At 30.5% G+C, this 18619-nt stretch overlaps 1 protein-coding gene across 1 annotated transcript; it reads left to right on the top strand.

Annotated features, from left to right (window-relative positions):
* Positions 1–271: 271 nt before the first annotated feature.
* LOC123299870 (ras-related protein Rab-39B) lies at positions 272–17915 on the top strand. Its single transcript, XM_044882269.1, has 2 exons — positions 272–554; positions 17237–17915. The coding sequence occupies exons 1-2, from the start codon at positions 447–449 to the stop codon at positions 17783–17785; spliced, it is 657 nt and encodes a 218-aa protein (XP_044738204.1). The 5' UTR covers positions 272–446; the 3' UTR covers positions 17786–17915.
* Positions 17916–18619: the final 704 nt, after the last annotated feature.

Here is an 18619-nt window from a genome sequence, read left to right as displayed (position 1 = left end):
AATATATATTGTGAATGTCAGTTTATGTTAAAAACACCATAGTAGAGAGTAATTTAAGAATAAATAATAGGTAATTTATTTAAAATTTAAATTTTTGTACAATTCTATGCTAACTAAGTACCACACAAACCGATAAAGTAGAAAGTAATTGTACCATAGCACCACCAAAGTATAGTTAAGTTAGTTATCGTAACTGATGCTAGGCGATTGTTTGTCATTGTCAGCTGAGTTGAATAGATTAACGTCAATCCAAAGATATTCAATAAATATTAAATTTATTTTAAAACGAAATTTGTGACAAGGACAGAATCAAAATATTACGACGTACATAAAAAACATTTCATTTTTAATTAACATAACAAAAAAAAAAGTGTATTTTTTAAAATAAAAAATTAATAATATCCTTGTGTTGTTTAGAATGTCATAAAAATTAAAATTTAATAAAAATGGTTGAGCCTATGTTTGATTATCAGTTTCGTTTAATTTTAATCGGTGACAGTACAGTAGGAAAAAGTTCACTATTAAAATATTTCACGGATGGAAAATTTGCTGAGGTGTGTGTTGTTTTGTGTGTTCAATTTCTTTATTCTAATTAATTATGCATTCATATTAATGTAATTTTACTCAAATATTTTTTTTTTCATATGGGCTTTATTGTTTTATAATATCTGAATTGTGCAATCAATAGGACATGTGATTTAATTTTATCAAAGATTTGTGTTGTGAAAATGATTATTTTTAAATTTTTAATTAGTTAAATTATTTTTAAGTTAATGAGTCATCTATCCTATTTTATTGTAAACAGAAATACACAAAGAAGTTTACAATCAGTTTACATAACAACGACATAACCAAGTTTTTGAAATATCGTTTCCGTGCAATATGATTTATTTAAATATAAATTTGAAATATTCAGGATTTCGTATCTAGAATTTACCATTATTATTGGTGTCAATACTAATATTTTTATTTGTACAAGAAAAGTTAGGTTTGGTTCAAAATAAAGCAAAATCGCGGATATTCTGTCAGCTGTTGTGTGAACGTGAAGTCAATGTGTGTTCCTCCCTGTTGAGTATCGGTACTTAAATGTTCTCTAAAATTGAAATTATTGTGAGGCCTGTTAAGGGTTTCTTATTACAGCCGCTTAAATATTTGAAATATAGAAAAAAAATCTCAAATGAAAATTGTAGGCTGCCGTAAAACACAACTTTTGTCATTTTCACCTTTTCTCTAAATTTAACGGTTTGAGTAAGAAGGGAAAGTTAATCTTGAATTGAAATTTAGTTGAGAAAATAAGGCTTTCGAGGTCAGAATTTAAAAGTACATTTCCGATTTTTCGGAGCTGTTCCGATGTGGGCATAGAAAAAAGTCAGTTTAATCAAAAAGTGTGTTCCTTAAATTTACGGACGTGAACTCGTCTACAAGTTCGTAATAACTAATCGTGCTGAAAAAACATGAAAAATACAAAAAATTGGATGTTATATTGAACCATGCTAAGCGATTTAGTCCTCTGACATTATTTCCTAAACCTAGCAGTTTTTTTTAGGTATAAAAAGTGTATTTCCATGATGATGCTTAAGTTAACGCTGAGTTTGAGCGTCAAATTAGATCACGTGTCTAGTTTAGGCCGTGCTGCCATCTCGAAACAATGTTTAGCTTTTTACGATTTGACGCTACAGAAGATTTTTTTCCCATATAGATGGCAGAACGACCTAAACTGACTTTTTATCATAGAAAAGTAAATTCTATTTTTATAATCAGGATTAATTTTTAGAGCATTGGATAAATAAATTATAAAACGAGAATAAAGGTTTAATTTAAAATTTTTTTTATTTTCAATTGATTGCCATTTCCAAAGAATTTTTTTGAACAATTGATAATCATGTTCACCACATTCACCACCCAGGGTTGCCAGATGGGGCGATTTATCGCGAATTGGGCGATTTTTTTCATGGATACGCTCCTTTTTTTGAGTTTGGGCGACAAGTCGCAAATTAGGCGCTTTTCATTCCTCAGTACAGGCACCTACTAAATCTGCTGTACTCTGTATTTTTTAGTGTGAAAAGTAATAAATTTCACTTATTTAAATAAAGATATATATCAAATTCATATTCTTGAGTTTTCCATTGACTCTGAAATTATTATATTATAAAAGAGTATACAAAAATTTATTTTAGTTCTTCTCAGCATTTTTATTTAGAAAAAATCAATTTCAAATTACCTGGTAAATTCAAGTCTGTTATGTCTAAGGTATTTTCAAACTTTTATTGGGCGACTGTTCAGAATATTTTGCGACTTTCGATCACAGATGGAGCGACTTGAATGAAAACTTTCTGCAACCCTGTCACCACCCATTATGGATATGGTTGTTTATCATTACTATGTGTCTTATTAAAAATGAGGTTATGGACTAATAAACTTTTTTGTTTTTGTCGCTTCTTTTTACATTTTGATGCTTGACAAAGTTCTATTTTGTTCATCTTGGTGGATTCCTAATTTGACGCTCAAAGCCGTCGTCAATCGTCATCATGAACTTACATCTTTTAAATTTGACGCTGCACATAGTTCAATTTTTTCAGCTAGATGAAATTCTAATTTGTCGCTCAAAGCCAGCGTCAAGCGTCATCATGAAAGTACACCTTAAGTGTTCAAAACAAAAAGTTATTTTGATAAGATTTGATATGGACAAAATTAACAATTATTGCGTGATTTTGATTAAATTTTTGATTAAAAACCAGTTGGATCTTATATTTCGGGCATTTCTAAACAATATTTGGCCTGTGACATTTTCACATAACCTCGCCGTTTTCGAGATGTCGACGTTTTATAAAAACGCTTTTTCAGGCAAAAATTTTGTTATCAACAAGATTAACGATTATGGAGTGTTTTTTCGAGCGTTAATTTTTGGAATTCCTTTATAAAAAATAAAAATAAATTATTTTGCAAAATTTCCACTATATATTTTTAATTTTAAATAAATTAAAATAATATTCTAACTATATGTTTCACCATTACGGTCATTTTCAAACAAGAAACTTACAGTTATTTCTGTACTAAATATTTGTGGACAGGTTGTAACAAAATAAACAAAAACAGGTAAAATAATAATACCCTTTGTTAGGTTTATGTCTCGTTTCTATGAGATGAGAAGCGAATGCTGAGTTATTATTTTTGTTGGGATATGATCTAAGGTGTTCATCCATACGTTTTTCAAAATATCTGTTCCTGCCTCGTCAATATACGAGCATGAGCATTCGCAGGATAACTTGTATGCTCCTGATTTCTTAATGTACGCCAACTTGCCTTTATCGTTCAAGAGGATGTTTCCAAGAGCAACTGGTGGCTTAAACATTGATTGAATGTTTTGTTTATTCAAAATTTTGCCGATAACTTGAGAACACGACCATAATATTTGATACTATGAAATGGTATTACCAATTTTAAATGGTATTATACTCTTATGATTTGGTTCAAAAAAGGGGATACCTGGAAAATTTTCCGAAAGTTTTGAAAATGAGTGATTTTATAGATTTTGAGGTACTGCCATATTGGAAAAATGGCGTAGAAAAGCAGTTGTGTAACGATATCTACTTTCCGAATCATTTTACGAGGAAAAAAATCTAACACTAAATTAAACTAGAAGAAATTTCCTACAATTTATGTCCAGACCATTTTTGGGCAGTACTCTTACATTAAATAGTTTCGTTTACAGACGATTTAAATTCGGAGTATATATTGAAAAAAGTAATTTGCACACTTTTTAAATTACTATAAAAAATCTTGAAATTGAAAAACGTTTAAAGTCATTTGCATAAAAATTAACGTGAAAAGAAAGTTTCTCGTACCATTTTTTTTATGTTTTAATTTACCACAGGAACTAAAATTAATGCTTGCCACTTTCCAATTTACTTTATTAAGATACTGTCAACATACTGAAAAAGTTCTAGAAGTTTCGGATATATATTTTTTGAAATATTGGAATTTAAATGCAAACAATTTTTTCAAAAAAAAAAAAAAAAAATGTCTTTATCAATAAATAACTCGAAAAATAATAAAGTTACAAAAAAAGTATGGGAGGTAAAATATTCTGCGGAAAAAGAACTAAATTTTTTCTTTCTAAACTTTTTTTGTAACTTTTGTAATTTATTTTTCGAGTTATTTAACGATTAAGAGAATTTTTTCGTGTTTTTCTAAATTTTTTTTGTATTTAAATTGCAATATTTCGAAAACTCTGTATCCGAAACTGTTAAAAATTTTCGAGCATGTTGTTGTCAGTACCTAATGAAAGTAAATTGGAAAGCTGCAAGTATTAATTTTAGTTCCCGTGATAAATTCATCAGTTTTTGTGCTGAAGAAAACATAAAAAAAAGGTTCGAGAAAACATCTTTTCATTATAACTCCGTTAATTTTCGTGTAAATGACTTGAAACTTTTTTCATTTTCAAAATTTTTAGACCATGTATATTGTTTAGTACCCCAAATGGTCCAGGGAAGATGCTGCCACCACAAAGTCTTAATAATTTATGAGGCAAGACTTTGAAAATCCTTGGGGATGAATACGAAGTCCAATAAAATAAACACTGATATATTATTTTTGATATTTCGTATAATTTTTATTAATTCGATGTGTTTTGAAATTATATAAAGTTATCATTGGTATTGTTTGATTGAGTATTTTAACGATGTTACAATCGATTAACTATTGTATATTCAAGTTCTAATAATTACTGTATGAGTTCTTACTTCAGTTTGTATAATTACTAAACCGGTTTTTAACTTCGGACACCGTCGGATTGAGTTAAAAATAAAAAAAATTTTTAAGAATCTTAGGCGCCGTAAAAACACGAAAAAAATGAGCTGCGAATGAACACGATTGGTCCATCGGCGACCCCGATCTCTTATTCTCTATTTTTATCCGATAGTAGGAAATTGTATCGTTGAACCATATGCTGAAAGTTTTTGGTTCCAAAGATGAAGAGAGTCGCTTGGAATGGTGGTAAATTCTTTCTTGTAACTTTTAGTAATGATTTTAAGTAGTGTGATCAAATTAACTTTTTGAATTTTTTTATTCTGAGTTTGGAGAAAAAATTCAAAAAGTTAATTTGATCACACTACTTAAAATCATTACTAAAAGTTACAAGAAAGAATTTACCACCATTCCAAGCGACTCTCTTCATCTTTGGAACCAAAAACTGTCCGTAATGGTCCGTCTTCATGTCCATAATGGAGAAACAATTGTTACAATATTATTTTAATTTATTTAAAATTAAAAATATATAGTGGAAATTTTGCAAAATAATTTATTTTTGACGATAAAAAACATCGATTTTGATGAAAATGTAAATAATTTGATTTTTAGCTTCTTAGTTATTTAGTTCTTAATCTTCTAGAAATGCTAAAAATAGTCAAAAATATAAATTCAGTTTATTTTCTAATCAAATATTTGATCAAAATCACACGATAATCGTCGCCAAACTTGTTAACAACAAAATTTTAACCTAAAAAGCGATACATTTTTTAGGCCGTTCAAAATAACTGAAAATAAGCAATTTCATGAACTTATTCAAAGATAAAAAAAAAAAAAAAAAAAAAAAACTAAAAATAAAAATAAAGGAAGATTTAAGCATCTAGTTTAAAACCCTACTAACGCTCAGTCTCAGAAGTACTGGGGTTGCGTTGATTAAAGTTATGTATGCAAACATCTAACTAAAAGTTTTTTGTAACGGTCAGGTACGAAGCTGATGTTTTGTCATAATGTTAAAAGTAATGTTACAAACAGTTTGCCAAAACATCAGCCAGACAATCGAATGACGTAAGTCTGAGTGAAGAGACAAACATAAATTTTTTTTACAGTTTTGGCTCTCCACCCAGACTTACGGTCCCTGCTTACTTGGCTAATGTTTTGGCAAACTGTTTTTAACATCTCTGTTAAAATTCTGATAAAACAGCAACAACGTACCTATTCGTTTTTTGCATGTTTGGCTCTCCGCTCAGACCTACGGTCCTCGGTTGCCTGGCTGATTATCCGGCATTTGTTAGAGTAACCGTAAATCTTTATTTTTCGCAAGAGAAAACTCACGTACCTGTTCGATAGTAAAGCTTACATGCCCATCTTAGTCTATTTCAATCATCATATTGCCGCTTACTCGATTTTCTGTAAATGTCACTTGTACTGCACGCTTTGTGTTCTGGAGTGCACATTTATTAGACACTTTGTATAAAATCTTCTATGATAATTATTTTATCATATTAGTGATGCGGAAAATACGTGAATTTTATCAAAACTTCTGTTTAATAATTATCTTTATAAGAATAATTTCAATGTTTTTTAAACAATCAATTATCAATATTTAAGATTAACTTTTTATTAATTTTTGAAAATGAAATCTTTTAGTCCGCGGGACAGCAACCTTTTTGTTAAATGATCAATACATACATTTTTCGAAAATGTCGCGTTTTCAAATGAGCATTATAACGTCATATACACAACCAAAATATTAAAAAAAAATTTTTTACCACAGAATTTCAAACAGTGTCTTTGCAAAAAATCATTGAATTTGGAACCGCAATTGCTCGTTTGAATACTTGTGCCTTCTAGTTTGGAATCTATTCTATTGGTCAAAAATAATATGAAAAAATTCTGTTTTCTAACATGTTTTAAAAACGAATATGGGGAGAGTGATAAAAGGCTTCTTTACAGTTATAAATCACATCATAGTCTGGTGTAATTAAAATTTTGTTTCTAGTCCTAATTTAATAAATTTTTAACAGGTAGCGACTAGATGAAAATGTGAGTTTGGGATGTAGTAACATACTAAACAACAATTAAACTCGAGACCTTGTAAATTACGAAATGGGGGTTCATTTTAGGGGTTGAAAAAGTTTTTTTGCGATTTAGAGTAAAAAATGACCTTGTAGCGGAAAATGTTCAACAGCAAAGTTCTTGATAATAATTAATTGTAAAACTTTTTTAAGGAACTTTTTTCAACTCAAATTCCACGTGAAAATCGCGAAAAACTGTTTTTTTCGTTTTTGTTTTTTCTCGGTCAAAACAAATTTAATTTTCTTGAACCCTGGGGAAAGTGTTTCTTTTTAACTACAGAAAAATCATGAATTTTTATGAAACCGAAAAACAATTTTTTCTTTGAGATTTTTCAAATTTTTCGTTAAAATTGCTCATTTTTCAACGACAAACTCTCTTGATGTTTTTTTCGATTTTCATATTCTGCTTGGGCTTATTTAAACCGTTGAAATGTTTAATTTTAAAATGGACTATCTATGTGTATGGTTTACTTTTCATTCAACCGCTTAAAATACTGAATAACCGAAAAAAAAGAGTCAGTTTGCTTTTTATGCAAACTGACAAAAGCTCAACCTTGGTCAATTTGTACATTTTAAAATGTGAAAATTTGTACATTTAATAATTTTTTTGCAATGCCTAACACCTTGGAGGATGCATTTTACAACATTTTTGAATACTTACATTTTCTAATTTCCTTAATTTTAAATAATCGTTAAAAATCAGTTTCGTCTTCGGTCAAATTGTACATTTAAAAATGTTTATTACGACGTTCAGAGCTATTCAGCCGGGCCTCGCAACGTTTGGAAGATCAATAGCTTACTCATGTATTGGGTCAATGTTATCGATAAAATGTGGTGTCAACCTTGCTCAAATTTCTGGCTGTAATAACAGGTGTGGATGTAGGAAACATGGCTTGGAATGTACTTCTTTGTGTATAAAATGCTTTGATAATCGATCAAATAGAGAAGTACTAACATTTGAACATGAAAGTGATTCAGATACCGAAGGCATAGATTTGTAAATAGTTCAAATAAACTGCCATACACGAATTATTCTGAATTTTAATTCATTCATTATTCAAAATTCGAAGTTCAAATGTACATGTAACAGAATTCTTATCGTATGTCCCATATCGGTTATGTATTATATGTTATCAAATATTTTTTTATATGAAATTATAGATTACAATTTATATTGAAATTCTGTGTGTTTTCACATAAATAATGAAAAAAAATTGACAATATTGAGAAATTGTGCACCGAAAAACGGCATAACGAAAAACAAAACCCAAATATATTATAGGTCATACATAATATACATGTAAAATATAAATTTAAAATATATCAAATACATTTATAGGTATTTGATAAAATTCAAATAATGTATATAAACTAGCTAATGTTTGTAATGTAATTTTCACCCTCACGGGTAAACAGTGATGCTTACGAAAAAATGTTTCAAAAAAAAGTTGTTAATTTTTTCATAAGGAATACTTTTTCAACGAAAAAAAAAGCTTTTCGCGATTTTCTCATTGAATTTGAGGTTATGTTGAAAAAAGTTCTTTACAAAAGTTTTACAATTAATTTTTATCAAGAACTTGGCTACTGAACATTTTCCGCTAAGAGATCATTTTTTTCCCTAAATCGCAAAAGAACTTTTTCAACCTAAAACGAACCCACATTTTGTAATTTCCAAAGGTTTCGAGTTTAATTGTTGTTTACTATGTTACTTTCACCCCAAACTCATATATCTACCTAGTCGCTACCTGTTAAAAATTTATTAAATTAGGACTAGAAACAAAATTTTAACTACACCAGACTATGATGTGATTTATAACTGTAAAGAAGCCATTTTTGTAAAATATTCATAAATCTTTTAATTTAATAGATAACGCTTTATTTGACAAAAATTTGTTTTTATTTATTAATTTTACCATAAGAAAGTGAAAGTAACAAATGACTGAATTAGTTGTTTAAATATCCTGCGCATGCTTGACTATCAGTGTTTCAACTATTTATAATTGGGTAGTTGTCTGATGTCTAATTTGCACATTACCCATTAAAATGTAAAAATTGACTTGATACCATAACAAAATTTGACAGTTAAATTAAAATTAATTAAAAAAATAAGAAGTTTCTTGCAAAACAATTATATGTGTAATCTCTATGATGAAACTCAACGATGATGTCACTTTTGAAGTATTGCCCTCTACGTTTAATTAAAAATTTTAAACGTTCATATTCTGCGTACTCTTAAGAGTTTTAAGAACCAACTTCATTTTTCTTTTCGTGAAGTGAGAATTCTTCATTCTCTTGAAGTTTTTTTGAAAATTTAGTCATCATCCCAATTATTAAAACTTGTGGATGCATGATACGCCAGTCCCCCTATTTGGAGACGTGTTTTTTTTAAGGTACACACTTTGCGACCATGGAGAATGGGTTCTTTATGTTATCAAAAACAAAAATCCAAAAAAGTTTTGACGGATTTTTTTAAACATTTTTGAAAAGAGCATTTTTTTGTGAAAACTATTGATTTTTGTTGATAATATTTAATGGAAAAGTTTAAGAGAATTCAAAAATACGTATTTTGAGCTAAGACTCGATCATGTATCCGTTCTCTAGTTATAAACAATTGAAATTTTTTAATTGACAAATTTTTTTTATCGGAAACGGTGGGGTTGGGGGAATAATAATAGTATGAAAAATTAGTAATTTTTATGTACTATTTATGATATTCTTTCCGATTTTGTAATAATAATAATAGAAACGAGTCTATACCTGTTTGTTTTTGAAAATTGATGAATCGCCACTGACAATTGTGGGAGTTAGCGACCAAAATAAACCCTCTCAGGTCAAAGTATGACTAAAGATCTACAAAGTACCAAAAAATTCATATAAAATTTTTTTATTAACTGGCTTAATAGTAATAGACTAGAAAGAATTTCAGAAAATGGAACTTTAAGAAGCAAATCATATTACTTTTGGGAAAAAGTTCTTTTTCCCCTATTTCGACTCTGCTGAATCCGAATATGCCAGTTGCCCAACCGAAATCTCGACCGGAATTCAGATATTCAAGATGGTGGCCAGATTTTTGCCCTTTTTTTTAGTTTGCTCAATATAAGTCCAAAACTCTGCGTTTTTTAGAAAATATATTCTGTAAGCTTTTTAAATAAAAGTAAATTGCTACAATTTGAGATCAAAACCAGCTTTGTAGGTTTTATTCTTAGTGAGATTCAGCTCTCCAAAAATTAGTAATTTTTTCGAAAAAAGTCAAATTTTCAAACATTTTATGGGTGAAATGATGGGAAAATATGTTAAAACAAATTTAATTAGCTTTAATATAAGCAAAGAACGATGTCTTTAGGCTATATCGTTCACTCACAAATATCAATAATCCCGACAAAAAAAAAAAACTGCATTTTTCGCATATTTGCTCTGTTTTGTTCTCATAATAGTTTGAAGGTAGTTTGAAAGAATAAATCATGTACATCCGCAATAGTCCGGAAGCGAATCGCAAAATAACTTGTCCTATCGGTAATAGAGGTGTTGTGGGACTCCCGGTAGGACCTATGTTTCTTTCATTTGAAATTATGTATTATTTAACTATGTATCAATTTTTCATTTATCAAGTTCTGAAAGTAGACATTTTCTTATTAATAAAAGAATAATCAGAAGTTACCAAAGATCAGAATCAATTACCTAATTATTATTACATAGGCTTCGTTTTTACACTTTATTTTGTTTTCATAGATATAATATATATTTGTTTCACAAAAAATTGTTACGTTTTTTTGATCTAGCCCCTCCGTCTGCAAACAAATCAGAAACGGGCGATAAGAAACATTCCAAAAAGAAGCTGGCCAACCCAAATCGATTGGAAAATTTAGGCAACCACCTTCCATAGTATGAATAAATTTAGCGATTCTATTATTTGCAAATTGATCGTTTTTTACATATAAAAAATTTTAGGAAGTAGTATATTTAATATGTCTGAGTTAGCACTGGTTCCAACGAGACAGCTTCTTTGAATACAAAAAGGTAAAACAAAGCCTCTTCAACTATTGCAAAATTTTTCGGCAAAAATTTTGATGAAAAAAAATTTGTTTGCGACGAAACAGCCATTTAAACGATTCAAGAATACACTCGTAATATATACGGAGTAAATAATTGTAAAAACGTCGACCTGGCTCGAGTAATATTGACCCAAATTGCTTTTTGACTCAACAACAACACAATATATGCTACCACTTCATGAAAAATTGCAACGGAACCAATATGAATTAATTTAAATTATGAAGAGTACCACTGTATCCAGCCGTTTCCCAGTATCTGCATGCGTTACTGATGTCATGATAACGATGACAAAATCGAATACGATATTTCAGACGACTGTTACTAAAAAGATGTTATAGCAAATATAATTAGCTTTAATATAAACAAAGAACGATGTCTTTACGACATATCGTTCACTCACAAATCCTAAATGCCAAAAAATCTTTAATATCGTCACAATTACAGGATAACATTTTACAGCGTAGAATTACTTAATCGCAAGAACTAATATCTGCATTATAGTCAAAGTAACGGTCGCCTGAAATGTCGTATTCGATTTTTTCATCGTTATCATAACATCAGTAACACATGCAGATACTGGGGAACGGCTGGATACCGTCGTACTCTTCATAATTTAAATTAATTCATATTGGTCCGTTGCAATTTTCCATAAAGTGGTAGCATATATTGTGCGCAAGACTTTTTAGTTCGATGATTTAAAGCACGGTGGGATTGTACCTGAGTCAAAGTTTGTTACTTTAAAAATCTTCGTGGACTGAGTTAGAAATAAAATAATTTTGGATCAATATTACTCGAGCCAGGTCGACGTTTTTACAATTATTTATTCCGTATATATTTTACGAGTGTATTCTTGAATCGTTTACATGGCGATATATAAATGAAGACAATATATAAAGGTTTTTTATATTCTTGGCATTTTTCAATGATTTGAGTGATAACGCAAGTGATCGTGCGTTGAAAATCCTTGCATGAAGCCAGCTTGAACTGAAGGCTGGATGAAGTCTAGAACCTTCTCTATTCGTTTTAAAATTATTTTAGAAAAAACTTTATATACATTAGATGTTAAACAAATAGGTCTGTAGTTACCTATACACTTATACATCACCCTTTTTGTGAATTAAAACAATTATTGATTGTAACCATTGCTTAGGAATGCACTCACTTGATAAGATTAAGTTAAACAGATTCACCAAAACTTTGCTCAACTCTTCACCACCGAATTTAAGATATTAGTTTCTTATTTGGTCGGCACCCACACTTTTCTCGTTTTTTAAACCGGAAAGTACACTTTGCACTTCACTTAAAACAAGTGGTTGCTCTTCACTTTGGGATTTTGGAGAATTGGTAATTACAAGTTGGTGTTTTTCGTCAGACAAATGGCTTCTATAGAGCTGTTGAAAGAAGTTGGTGGCCATATTTAGTATATCGTTCTTTTTGTGAATATTGCTCCTTGCTGGTCCCGAAGTGATTGTATCAGTGCATCCAGAATGTTTCAGGAAAAGTTTTCTGGTGTACTTTTTTGGTGGATATATTGTTTTCCAGAAAATGGAAAATTTTATGGCATTTGTATTGTTGCTGCGGATATCTTGACGAATTTTACTTTACTTAGTTTGTTGTTCTCAAGTGTTGATTTATTTATGGTGTTTGCTAGCTGCTTCCTTTTGTCTATTAGCTGAAGAGTGTCTTCCGAAAACGTGTTGTTTTTGGTGTTGCCGGTCTGTTTGGTTGTTAGAAACTCCGTGGATGCATGCAGGATAGTTCGTTCAATTTTGTTGTAGTCTCTCAACCTGTGTATGATTTTGATGATTTTGCAAGGTTAGAAGATGTTTCGAAAGTGTTTGTTCGTATTTTCGAATTGCCACTTTCGTTATTAGGATTTTTTTAGTAGTTATGTTTCTTCTGTTTCGTCTATTTGTACAACGTCTTTCTGTTAAGCCTGATTTTAAAATCAGGCTCAATTAAATAATACATAATTTGAACGAAAGAAACATAGGTCCTACCGGGAGGCCCACAACACCTCTATTACCGATAAGACAAGTTATTTTGCGATTCGCTTCCGGGCTATTGTGGATGTACATGATTTATCCTTTCAAACTACCTTCAAACCATTATGAGAACTAAACAGAGCAAATATGCGAAAAATGCAGTTTTTTTTTTTTTGTTGGGATTATTGGTATTTGTGAGTGAACGATATGGTCTAAAGACATCGTTCTTTGCTTATATTAAAGCTAATTACATTTGTTTTAACATATTTTCCCATGATTTCACCCATAAAATGTTTATTTTTCTCGATATCTGAGTCAAAAATAGACCAAGTTTGAAAATTTGACTTTTTTCGAAAAAATTGCCAATTTTTGGAGAGCTGAATCTCACTAAGTATTAAACCTACAAAGCTGGTTTTGATCTAAAATTGTAGCAATTTACTTTTATTTTAAAAACTTACAGAATAAATTTTCTAAAAAACGCAGGGTTTTGGACTTATATTGAGAAAACTAAAAAAAGGGGCAAAAATCTGGCCACCATCTTGAATATCTGAATTTCGGTCGAGATTTCGGTTGGGCAACTGGCATATTCGGATTCAGCAGGGTCGGAAGAAGGGGAAAAAATCTTTTGGCCAAAAGTAATATGATTTGCTTCTAAAAGTTTTTCTGAGGCCTTTTTTAAATATTATAAGTAGTCTATAATTGCAGAATTAACATTTGGGGCATTAAAAAAAAATTTTATTAAAAAAATTAAAAAAAAATTGATTGTAACTAAACTAACAATGTAATTTTATTAATTTTTGTAATTGATTTTTGAAAATTGCCCCAAATTTTTAGTATGCAATTAAACAGCCAGGTAAGTTAAGGTAGTACCTACACGAAAGTGATATTCCAAGAATTTCTCAAAACTCAGAATATAAAATATTTAATTCATAATACACTTGCTGTTAAAATTAGAAGATGATTTACCATGCCATACATGAGATATTAGCAATTAAAAGTGACGCAATTTGTACGTGTACATGGGAGAAGTGTATAAAAATACACAAATTTACAAATATTATATTTATTTACCAATGAATGACGTCCACCATCTCTATGAAAAACTAATATAATGTAGAATACTATATTTAGAAAATATATAAATAAAAATAAAAATTATTTACCATATAGTTTCGATAAAAAACTTAAATAAATAACTCGTTTTAGCGATGATTTTTGTGGAAAAGATATGAAGACTAATGTTAAAGGCATATGTCATAGTGTGTGTGCTTATATGTATACTAGAAACAGTAGTGAGGAACTACAGTCTTGATGAAAATAATATATGGTATATGTATAATAGTCATAGCACAGTTAATGCACTGAATGATAGTATTAGTCCAAAACTTTTTGACTGGACGGTCGCGGAGGAACTACCTTAATAAAAAAAATTGATTTTTTGTTATTTTGTAGATATTTAGTCATAATTTGACCTGAGGAGGTTCCTTTTGGTCGCTAACCCCCTAAATTGTCAGCGGCGGTCCATAAATTTTCAAAAACAAACAGGTGTATTCCCATTTTTATTATTATTAAAAACTAGCTGACCCGGAAAAACTTCGTACCACCTAACAATCGATTCCTTTTTTTTAAATACTTATTCTTTCCCGGAATCCCTCTACTTAGACTTAAACTTTATGGTATGGTATTTAAGTTCAAATTGACTTTTAATTATTATTACGAATCTTCTGTATGGGATTATAGAAAAGTGTTGTTTTTAGACTTTTCAGCTGGTTCAGCTGCTCTCGAGATTTACGCTTAGCAGCACATTGAGCGATTCATTTTTATATTATAGATTCAAGAAAATATAAATTCAATATGATTCAATCAAATTAACCATGAAAAAGACTTGTTGATCCTTTCATCAAACTCAGGTATGTTTGTTGCTTTGATATGTTTTTTGCAATGTAAAGGAAATGTTATATACCAAGTTTCGCCTCGGTAAACGACCGGATCATGCCGAAAAATAAGAAAAACCTCGAAAATTTTTGTCATCAGAAACTGTAGTATTTCCATGTGTATGAAATATATATCAAGTTATACTTAGTTTAGTCGTTTCGTCGTAGTGTTATATATTAAGATAATACTCCCATAATACTGTTCGTAGTATTATGGCGCTATACTAAGTTTAGTCCCAAGGTCATAACGCTTAAAAATATTGATCCTACGAACAAAATTTTGGTATAGGTGTTCTGAAAATTACCTCATTAGTCCATTTCCGGTTGTCTGTCTGTGCGTCTTTTTGTCAACACAATAACTCAAAAGACGAAAAGACATATCAAGCTGAAATTTTTATAGCGTGCTTAGGACGTAAAAAGTGTGGTCAAGTTCGTAGATGAGCAACATAGGTCAGTTGGGTCTTGGGTCCGTAGGACCCATCTTGTAAACCGTTAGAGATAGAACAAAAGTTTAAATGTAAAAAATTTTCCTTATAAAAAAATAAACAACTTTTGTTTGAAATATTTTTTCGTGAACATCATTATTTATCCACGAGGGCGCAAATTAGGTGCAAATTTTATAGTATATATTATATGGAATTTTCAGTTATGTGCGTGTGACTAAGAGTGGATATCATTCTTTACATACGTGACGTAAGTAAAACAAACGATTGCGTCATCAACACTGTCAATACATGATATTTCAACAATTTACTCAGTCAATTGTTTGCTTTCACTTGTTTTTAAATCTGCAACAATTTGAGATCAAGCCAGTTTTTTTAGGACCAATAGTTTCGGAGATACAGCTTTTCAAAGTTTGTCTATTTTTTCAAGTTATACAATTTTCCGCAATATTTATATTGTAAGCCGTTAAAGGTAGAAAAAAAATTTAAACATAAAAAATAAAATAAACATTTTTTCGTACAGATCACTGTTTACCGGCGAAGGTGCAAATGAGAACAAAATTTTGGTGCATTTGGTCCATTTTCCCCAAAACTATAAAAGATATGCAGACGAAAATTTGCATGTAGCTTCAACTAGTCGTCTTGTGAAACATTCTGGAAAAACGAAACAAAAATTCTAGAAAATATTTGTTAAAACTTTTTTTCCATCTCTAACGGTTTACGGTTTTTAAAATGGAATTTTGCGTAAAATCGTATAACTTGAAAAAATAGACAAACTTTGAAAAGCTGTATCTCCGAAACTGTTGGTCCTATAAAAACAGGTTTCATCTCAAATTCTTTTAAAATAAATACTACAATTTTTGAAGAAAACCAGTCCCATCGGGTCAAAATCGGCAAAACATAAAATAAGGTAAAAATTTTGACTTTTTTCCTATTTTTCGGCATGATCCGGTCGTTTGCCGAGGTCGAAAACTTGGATTTAACATTGCCTTTACATTGCAAACATATTAAAAAAAACAAAAATACCTGATTTGATGCAAGATCCAATGTTTAATTTGATTGTATTAATGTATTAATTTCTATTGGAAAGATTATGATAATTTCTCTGTCGAATGTGTTTTACGTACTCGTAAAATTTTTACGCCATTCGCTAGCACTTCTGCGCCCAATCCATCTGTTCGGCAGATTTTCATTGAGATAAGCTTTTACATTACGACGATAGTGGGGGTGCTCCATCTTGCTGAAAATAATAGGCGTCTTCATCCTCAAACTGCTCAAGAATACTTGGGCTGATATTTGACTGCAACAAATTCAAGTAAACAGCATCAGTTATAGTGTTCGACCAGTTGATCGACCCGATTTGTTTAATTTGAATGTTGCCACATCGCTCTAAATAATCTTGTGTGAAAACTGTACGTGCTCTGCACATTTTGCAAAGTCCCCACCCCTCAAAAAACTCCACTCTCCGAACTTAATCAACTTCATTGAGGGCTTGGATTAATCTTGGAATGTAACTGCGCGCTTCAAAATGCGATGAATACTCGATTTTGTAATGCTTACCTCACGCGCCGCTTGCCGAACAGATTTTCTTAAAGTTTCGTGTTAAGTTTTCAGTAGTTCTTCTTCTATTGCGGCGGTTGTGAATGTCCGTGGTCTCCCAGAACGCTGTTTGTGGACATCTTGAACAGTCCCGTCTCTTTCAAACTTACTCCTGATGCGAGTAATGGTAAGTCTCGTAGGTGGTTTTATCTGAAACTGCCTTCTAAACCGTTTTTGCACTTCCACAACGTTCTCACACTGGTAGCACTTTAAAATAAATTTACGTTTTTGCAAGTCTAGTGTAATATCAGCCATTATTTGAAATTTGTTATCCCTAGAAAAGAAAAAATAAATTAGAAAAACTGAGATATTAATGGGTGTATATATCTGAGATATTAATGGGTAGTTAATCTTATTTCCCTCGCCTCATCACGTTATAGCTAACATAATTTTTTTTTTAGATTTCAGATCCAACAGTTGGTGTAGATTTTTTCGCGCGAATCATAGACGTAAAAGATGGCACACGAATAAAATTACAATTATGGGATACAGCCGGGCAAGAACGTTTTCGATCAATCACTAAATCATATTACAGAAATTCAGTGGGTGCATTATTGGTGTACGATATATGTAATCGTGCTAGTTTCGAACATATACCATTATGGATGTTAGAAGCCAAACGGCATATCGAACCACATCGACCTGTGTTTGCGTTAGTCGGCTGTAAATTAGATCTAGTCAGTAATGGAGGCCGACGTGAAATCACAAAAGAAGAGGCACGTACGTTTGCCGATCAATACGGTTTACATCACATCGAAACGTCTGCAAAGTCTGGCTTGAATGTCGAAGAAGCATTTAGAACTGTAACACAAGAGGTATATAATCGAATACAAACTGGCGAATATAAAGTTGAAGATGGATGGGATGGTATCAAAACAGGGTTTGCACGACCTAACGGGCTAGATTTTAATTTAATTGAAGCGGAACCAGCTAAATCATCTTGTTGCTGAACACATACTGTTTCTTTTTTTTTACAAAATAATGTTTCAAAACTAATTAATACTAATTATAAAATACTATAAATAGTCTTAATTGTTTCTAGGTCTGATTAAAACTATTAAAAAATTATTTTTTAATCAATTTCTATTGTATACTCTCGAATCGAAAAAAAAAATGAACCTATCTGAAATATTTTTGATAAAAATTTGATTTTTTATTTAGGCGATTCTTTGTATAGAAAGGACTGATTCTACGTAAAAATGCAAATTTTTTTTGCTAGCCAAAAGTACTAACTTTCTGGACACATTTGACTCCAGAAATATCTTTTGTGGCTTGCTAAAGCTAATGAAGTTAAAGCGTGCTCTGATTTTTGTGACTCTGTAGCATAGTAACACTTTATTGACATAATCTGGAAACTAAATTTAATTAATAATTTAATAATTTTTCATTCCTTATTTTACCGTATTAGGGTGAAAATTTTCCAAAAGCGGTAGGAGATTTTTACATGCAAATGGGTGATTTTCTTCTATTCATAGTACTGACCCAATACATGAGTAAGCTATTGGTCTTCCAAGCCGGTCATGCTGAACGTATATGACTTGATGTTTGAAACTGTAATTTAATGGAAGACGATTTTTCGTTTACTTACTACGCCAACTATCTACTAACAAAAGCTCAATCTTAATCAATTTGTACATTTTAAAATTATTTTTGCAATGTCTGGGAAGACACATTTTACAACATTTTTCGAATGGAAGACTTACATTGTTTTGACTTTAATTAATCGTTAAAAGTAAGTTTTGCCTTTGGTCAAATTGTACATTCAACATTTTTTTTTGCGACGT

Source organism: Chrysoperla carnea, chromosome 5 (genome assembly GCF_905475395.1).
Source record: "Chrysoperla carnea chromosome 5, inChrCarn1.1, whole genome shotgun sequence".
Classification (NCBI taxonomy): Eukaryota; Metazoa; Arthropoda; class Insecta; order Neuroptera; family Chrysopidae; genus Chrysoperla; species Chrysoperla carnea.
The sequence above is the reverse complement of the archived record's forward strand: the minus strand, read 5'-3'. Positions and strand labels throughout refer to the sequence as shown.

What these genes read in the sequence shown, in the direction of transcription:
- LOC123299870 (XM_044882269.1), top strand. Translation starts at nt 447, where the DNA reads ATGGTTGAGCCTATGTTTGATTATCAGTTTCGTTTAATTTTAATCGGT. An exon ending in CGGATGGAAAATTTGCTGAG is followed by an intron (nt 555 to 17,236) that starts GTGTGTGTTGTT and finishes TTTTTTTTTTAG; the next exon opens with ATTTCAGATCCAACAGTTGG.